Source organism: Phasianus colchicus, chromosome 1, assembly GCF_987193195.1.
Source record: "Phasianus colchicus chromosome 1, bPhaCol1.hap1.1, whole genome shotgun sequence".
NCBI lineage: Eukaryota > Metazoa > Chordata > Aves > Galliformes > Phasianidae > Phasianus > Phasianus colchicus.
In genome coordinates this window covers 7,909,121-7,916,771 of record NC_143436.1, presented here as the reverse complement: position 1 = coordinate 7,916,771, position 7,651 = coordinate 7,909,121, and the positions used below count along the sequence as shown (strand labels likewise).

Here is a 7,651-nt window from a genome sequence, read left to right as displayed (position 1 = left end):
CCTCCCGCCCGCACCATGGAGTTTACGGAGAGGAAGAGAAGCAGGAAATCCCAAAGCTTTAAACTGATCAACGAAGGTAAAGTGGCGGCGGGGAGGGGGCGGCTTTGTGCCGTCGGTCTGTCTGTTTGTTTGTGCCTGGGGAGGACTTTTGCATAAACGGGGCCGGGTTTGGGATCGGGCTGTTATGAAATGTGCGTGCTCCTTTCCCTTCAGCTCGGCTGTGTCTCTCCCTCCTCGTATTTATTATTTAACTCTGGAATCAACTCTCCCAAGCCTTGCAGCTCTTCTTTATTTCATCGTGTTTTTACCTCCCTTCTCTCTGGTAAAACATGTATGTGTGTGTGTGTTCTGCGTTCTTCAAAAGGGAGAAAATAACAACAAGAAAAAGCCACCCCCAAAGGTGGACGTGTTTTGTTTCTTTCCAGGGAGATCTCCTGCCGAATAAAGTTGGATCGCGTTTCATTGCAAATCCTCCTTGGGGGGGGGGAAAGGTGAAATGGAGAATTTGGTGAAATAATGACACTTGGGCAGCACCGGAGCTCTTTAGTATTCAACTCCTGTGGGTTTGTTGTGTGTGTGTTTTCCTCCTCTACACACGTATTTCAAAGCGAAGCCCCACAGAGGTGGCTTGATTAAAATCCACGCAGCTAATTAATTGTCCGTGGGTGAGGAGGAATTGCTGGCATGCAACTTGTTCGCTTGGTGCGTCTTTGCTTTTCGGGGGGGGGGGGGAGGAGGAAAAAAAGACTATTTTAAAAGAGATCCCTGGGAAAATATTTTGGATTCATGTCGGGAAAGAAACGCAGCTCTCTCATTCAGTCCTCTGTGTGTTTTTGTGTTGGTTTTTTTTTTTCTCTCAAAGCTACAGCTGCTGGAAGTCATTTTAACAGGTGGACTTCCAGCCCCAGGGTTGGTGTTGGGCGAGTATGCTGTGCTGCTCCAGCTGATTGCCTCTTTTGTCCTCATTGATTTGGTGGGAGAATTTTTATTCCCCCCCCCTTTTTTTTTTTTTTCTTTTGCCTTTCTTGAAGTCTTGAGCTGAAATATCTGCCAGAAACACTGCTTGTATGTGTTGTGCATGCCAAGTTCAGGGCAGGTGACTGCTTTGGGATAATGTCACGCTTAGGGACAAATGGGGGGTGACTTTTGGTACTTGCTGAATGGGGGGTAAGGTCTTTTAAAGGAGTGTGGCAAAATGAGATGAGAAGCAGAGAAATGTGAAGGTGGAAATGAGCTCGCTTGAAATAACTGCTTTAACTCTAGGAGGGTCTGGAGCACCGCACACGCTGCTGCTCAAAATAGAAGAACAATGACTGGTCAGACTTGTCTGAAATTCATTGGAGGTTTTGTAAACATCAGCAGAGCCACTGGAGGGGTTCGTTTCTATCAGGAATAGGTTTGGTTTGTGGGCTTTCTTAGCATCAGATGTTCTGAGGCAGTTTCTGCAGTGCTGGAAAGTGAAACGCGCAGACGAACAAAACTGAAATTGAAGCCTTGGTTTTATTTCTCTCCTGAAAGTGCTGTAAAAAGAACATGTGCGCTGTCACAAATGTATTAATATTGTGCAAATTCTCAGTTCTAACAGGATTAAATATTCCTCAATGTGTAAGGCGATCTGTTTAACTTCTTTTTAATTGGATAAATTCATTTAGGGTGGTTAATTATTAGCAGTTCTTACTTTATCTGGGGTCTGGTTTTGGATGTGGAAATTCAAGTAGAAAGGCATGCTGGAAAAAAAAACACATCCTGGAGAAATGTGTTCACACTTTGAGGGTGGAGGGCATAAACATCACATTTTGTATGTGAGTCTGTTCTCACATACCCTTCTTCTACCACAGTTGATTATGAAGATAATTACGGATAAATAGTTGTCTCTTGTAATTGGCCTTTGCCTCTTGCTGGAGTTGCTCAGTAATGTCACAGTTTAGTATTTACTGTTGTGAAATTGATATGGATTTCACAGCGCCTGGACTGTGACATGAGGCATAAGAAGGAAACCGAAGAGAAAATGGGATGCTGGAGCGGTCTGTTTGTAACACAGTCTGTTAATAACCCTTGCATATGAGGGGCTTCGTCTGTCCCCAAAAGCTTCAGAGCACCTGATCAGTGTGATGAGCAGTGAGCAGATGGAGAGGGAGTGCACCTCTGGGGTGCAAAGCAGTGGCTTCCAGGCTGCAGCTGTAGGGCAGAAGAGGACGATGCCCAGCTGGACACACACAGGGAAGTGCTAGAGCAGAAACCACGTGTGAACTATATGTCTGTCTGAGGTATACAAAAGTAAGTCCTCTAACTCCGAGTTCCTATGTGCGTGCTCTGAGCAGAACTTGCAAATAAGAAAACGTAAAGAAAAGCTAACGGGCTCTGAGTGCAGTCTGCATAAATTCTATACTTACAGCCTTTACCTCCTCAATACTACAGCTCATATTTCACCTTTACCCCATACACATCAGGCAGCCCGTACACTTTTCTCCCTCTACGTGGTTCAGAAAACCCCAACACTACTTACTTGGTTAACACCTCACTGCTGACTTCAATATGTTCCTTTCTTTACCTTTTTTTTCCCCCCAAACTTGCTGACATGTCTGTCTTTTGTGGTGCTGCATTATACTTGATTCTGGTTTACTTACTGGGTTGTTCCTCCTTTTGAGCCATCAAGACAGTCACTCTATACAAATAAACAGTGTGTAACAAAAAAATGTTTGACTTGTTGGAGACCTTTAGAATTCTGTAGCTGATTGTTTCGTCAGAAAGGCAGGTGTGTTCCTCTTCAGAGGAGGAGCTGCTGGTTCTGCCCTTCCTTTTTTCTTGTGCTTTTTATTTGAATCCCTCCAAATGCTCTTCCAGGAGTTAATCCCTACCTCACTTTTTGTGAGGCAGGTAAATGTGAGAGCTGGTTTGCAGAGGGACTAACAGAGTGTTGGGAGGGCTTCAGCTCTGCAGGGTTTGGTGATGAGGCAGCTATTTCAAGACACTGAATATATTGTTCAGTCTTGAGTGACTTGCCTAAGGACAAAGTGCGTGCGGGTAGCAGAGTCAGAAATAGAATCCAGGAGAGTTGCCCTTAGATTTTTTTTTTGGCTTGTAATTACAATTCTTTCTGTATACACATGTAAACAAAGCTGTTTTTACTGCACACATGATGATGATTACAATAGAGACCCTCACAGCAAAATATTCTTTCATTTGAAATACATTTAATTTTTTTTGTGTGTATCCTGTAACACCTCTGAATATAAGATGCTAATATAGATTTTTAGGGTTGTCGTGGGCATTAGTTTCTATAAGTAAACATGCCTGAGCCTCCTTTCCTCAGAATTCAGAGGCTGTTGACATCGAGGTATGGCTTAAAGATGCACCTCTGATGTATATTGCTGATTTTCTTATTGAGACGAAGTTTGGAAGTTTTCCTGGTTTCTAGAAAGGTGGAGTTTTCACTATATATCTCCCTTCTGTGTGTAAAGCAAGAAGCCAGATAATTGGTATCTGGTGGGATAATTTGCTGTGAAAATGAACACAGTAATTTAGGACAGGCATAGCTATTCCCTGAAATCTGTGAAATATTTTATCTGAGCTCTTCAGTGCGAACAAAGTTGTTTTTATTTTATTTTATTTTTTTAGGAGGTGCTGATACGGAGCACATTTTCTGTGGTTAATTTGATGTACACGAAATAAACTGTAGATGTATTGATAAATTATGCAGTAAAACTGTAGCAATGTGTTCACTGTTCATTTTTTCCAGATCACTTGAGTTCTAATTTTTTTTATCGTTTTTCATTCCAGATTACCATCATGAGATATATAAGATCTCTGACTACAGCAATGATGTTAATGGGGAGACCAAAGAAACACAACCCATTTCTTTAGGTATGTGCTTGTGTTGATTAATTTCAGAGCAACGTAGTGTGGCCATTTGCAATTAGGGAGGAAAAAAAATCTCTGTGCAAGCACAGGAAGTGCCTGCCATTGTTTAATATGACATTCTTTTCAAGATCCTTTTATTCTACGAATTGCCAATATATCCTTTATTAATGCTGCTAAAAGTTGTAATTTCAGACGTAAATGTTTATTAGTGTCTACACACAGTGCTAATTATCACTCAGTCAGAGAGCCAGATGCTGACTCTGCAGTTTTGCAGCTCTGTGCTCACCCCATTTACATTGCATATTCGCTGGCATGCTTCACTGGCAATAGTTTGTGTAATTGGGGTATTACATCTTTGACATCTGGATAACAGAAATTCAATTTCCAGGAAGCTGCTATTTGTTTGGTTTTGCTTCTGCCTTGGGTGGGATAGAGGATTAATGTGCTGTCTTAATGTAATGTCCTTTCACCTCTGTAGCCTGCCTGCTAATCCTGCCATGGGAAAATTAAATTAAATCAACAGTTAAAAATGTGTAAAGAAAACTGAGAAGTAATATATAGTCTGCAGCATGATGTATAGTACAGCATGATAGGACTAGTTTTCTGTGAGCCTTTATCTTTCCTGCCTGTGTGCTTGTTATCCTCCATAACTCTTCTGCTGTAGAATGTGTCTTTCTGCTTCCAGACCCCCTCTATCCCATCCAGACCTCTTCTGGATGCTGAACTCTTTGTGAAAGGACAATGAGCAAAATTCAGAGGAATCAGGGCAAAGCTTTGAACTGCAATAATGACTCTTACCATACAAAGCAAACTCTTGGTCACCATGCTCAGGCTCTGGAGAAAGCAGGTGCCTTCAGAGCAAGAAATCTGGGGCTGTCTGACTCTCCTTAGCTGCGATGCAAGCCTAAACATTTTTGTAGGGTGATTTGAGATTTCTGCAGTCTGTATGTGTTGCCCCCTAGAGTCAGTGAGAAGCACTGGTCCTGAGCATGTGAAGCAGCACCTTAAGTCGAGCTGTGGCTAGAATGCCTTTGTCTCCTTAATTCATTGTGCCATATGCCCTTCTAGAAGTCAGCAGCAAACAAAGAAAAGAGGGACATCCTGGACAGTGTGGAATCTTGTGATGGTTAGAATATTTACTCAAGGATGAGAGCAGTGTTAAATTTCCTTCTTAGCTTCTCACCATTTGAATTTTGAGCAAATATTACCTCCCTACACTCATTTCCAGGGAGAAGTGTGAAGATGGCCACTAAACTTTGTTTGGATTCTGTGTTGTGTAAGTGTTTTTGGTGTGGTCTTATGCTTTTTCTTCAACCCTAAGCTATGAAGAAGCTTGGCAGGAGTTAGGCATCTAGATGTTAAAGCCAGCAGACTTCTAAGAATGTACAGGAGTTGGTGCTGACATTGGTGCTGACAAGTCAGACCAGGTGATTTGGTTTAGTTGCATCCTTTCCTGAGGCTTTGTTTATCTTCTGAGGACGGTCTTCTTGTTTGGTTGAAGCCCAGAATTGCAGTTCTGAAGCCTACTTCTGGCTGCTATGAAAAGAAGGTACTTATTTTCTAGAGATGTCCAGAGTTTCCACCTTCCATTGATTTGACACAACTGTACAACTTATAGCAGTGCAGGATTTGTGAACTGAGAGCTCATGTAGCCTTCTCTGCTTTGTCCTCAGTAGCTTACGTTGATGTCCACTTCTATCTGGATTCTTAATGACAAAGGCAGTGATCTGAAATGCAGGCAAAACAGTGGCAGGAACTGAACTCAGCTGAAAGTGCTTCAATTCTGACCTCCCACCTTTCAGAGGAGATCTGAGGTGGCTGGATGTGGCATTTCAGTTTTTCTTCCAAAAGTTTTGTGTTGAATGGGATAATTTTTCATTCTGCTCCAGGGATGATGGGAGAATGATGCATTCCCAAGCTTGCTGTGCTGCCTAATGGCCACTAAGATTGGAAAGACCACTAAGGTCATCCAGTCCAACCATTGGCCCATCCCCACCATACCCACTAAACCATGTCCCTCAGTGCCACATCTGCCCTTTCCTTGAATACCTCCAGGGATTGCGACTCCACCACCTTCCTGGGCAGCCTGTTGCAGTACCTTACCACTCTTCCTGAGAGTAAATAAAAGCAAGTGTCAAGTTATAATCCCTGCTTCACTTAATTTTGAAGATTTATGCCAAAAATCAACCTGGAAGTGTATCCACACTAGTGCTTTGCTGTTGCTTTAGAGTCAAGTTTGTTCTCTGATGTAGGTGTTTTAACTGATCCATGAGATGACTACAGCTGTTAAGGCCTCAGTACGATGCAGCCTTTAGTATGTAAATGGCTGTTAAAATATGTCACTGAAACTATTCACTGCAGAAGAGGGGAAATGTTAATGTCATTTTACAAATGAAGCAGTGAAGCTTTCTGGAATGTAATGTGTGCGTTTCAGTTGCGTGCTCAAGAGATGTGCCCATGAGAAGAGGGGAGATTCTAAGGTAAATCACAGAATTACAGAATCGTAGGGATTGGAAGGGAGCTCTGGATATCACTGAGTTCAACCCCCTGCAAAGCAGGCTCCCTACGGCAAGCTGCACAGGTAGGCATACAGATGAGTCTTGAGTAACTCCAGGGAAAGAGGCTCCACAACCTCCCTGGGCAGCCTGTTCCAGTGCTCCATCGCCCTTACTGTGTAGAAGTTCCTTCACATATTGGTGCAGAACTTCCTTTGCTGCAGTTTATGGCCATTTCCCCTTATCCTGTCCTCACAGACTGCTGAAAAGAGGTTGGCCTTTTCCTTTTGACTCCCATACAGATTAGTAAGTTGAAGAATTCTGTTTGTCTGGAAAGCTGCATTGAACCTAGATGGTACTTTTTTTTTTTGCACACACATGGAAAATACGGCTTTGTGTAAATGGGGCTACGAATTAGAGGGAGCTTGGGCTCAAGAGCAGAGTGGTGCTGGAAGCAACTTCTGTTGGCTGCATGAGCGTAAAGCCCAACTCTTTTTAAATGGAGCCTGGTTAGCTTATGAAGTTTAAGCTTCCATGTGTGATGCAGAAGCTGAATTTGTGGGAGATGTGGTGAGCTGATATCTTTTCTGATCCTTTGCTCTGATAAGATGATAAATGAGAATTTGCATCTTTCTAAACAAAGGATGCACAGCCTCTGCAAAATTTGGGATCGATATATTGCTACTGTGTTTTGTAGGCAAGGACTGCCATCTTTTATGTTTTGAAGGAAGGGTTTATTTGTCTGAAATCAGGAGAGTGCTCGGTCTGAAAAGGAGGAGGCAGCCCAAAGTTGAGATGCTTAAACCTTGAATATGACGGAGATTTAAGACAGACCTGTTTTCAGCTTTAACCAATGATCAGCATCAACACTCTGTCAAGGCTGCTAACTCAGACTCCAAGATACTGACCCATGAGGGGACGTGCTTTGTGGACAGCCCTGGTTAAAGGTGGCTTGTCTGTGATTATCTTTTGCATATATACCACATTGGATTGGGTTTTTGTTGTTGGTTTGTTGGTTGTGTTTTTTTTTTCTTTTCAGTCATAATATTTTATTATCAACACAAAAAGAAGCAGAAATATAATATACCTCCAGGCTGAATGTTTTTACAATGCTTTCAACTTGAAATTCAGGCTCTATGTTTGAAAGGTTAATGTAGAAAACTAATTATATTATCCTGGTAACCAAATGTGTGATGAGACATTTGTCTGTGTAATTAACAGTGAAGAACTTTTATAGTTTCATAAAATTGAATGCTACACACAGTGTGCTTGGAGCATTTGTTTTGGAGAGATGT

At 42.2% G+C, this 7,651-nt stretch overlaps 1 protein-coding gene across 4 annotated transcripts in view; it reads left to right on the top strand.

The window, feature by feature from the left end:
* Positions 1–7,651, top strand: part of BEND7 (BEN domain containing 7) — a 48,292-nt gene continuing 40,641 nt past the window's right edge. For 2 of the 4 annotated variants that reach the window (XM_090134914.1, XM_090134903.1), the window contains exons 1-2: positions 84–322; positions 3,781–3,864. In XM_090134914.1, the coding sequence (XP_089991040.1) occupies positions 190–322; positions 3,781–3,864 (217 nt within the window). In that variant the 5' untranslated portion in view covers positions 84–189. The other 2 variants (XM_031588159.2, XM_090134925.1) reach the window with 2 other exon arrangements.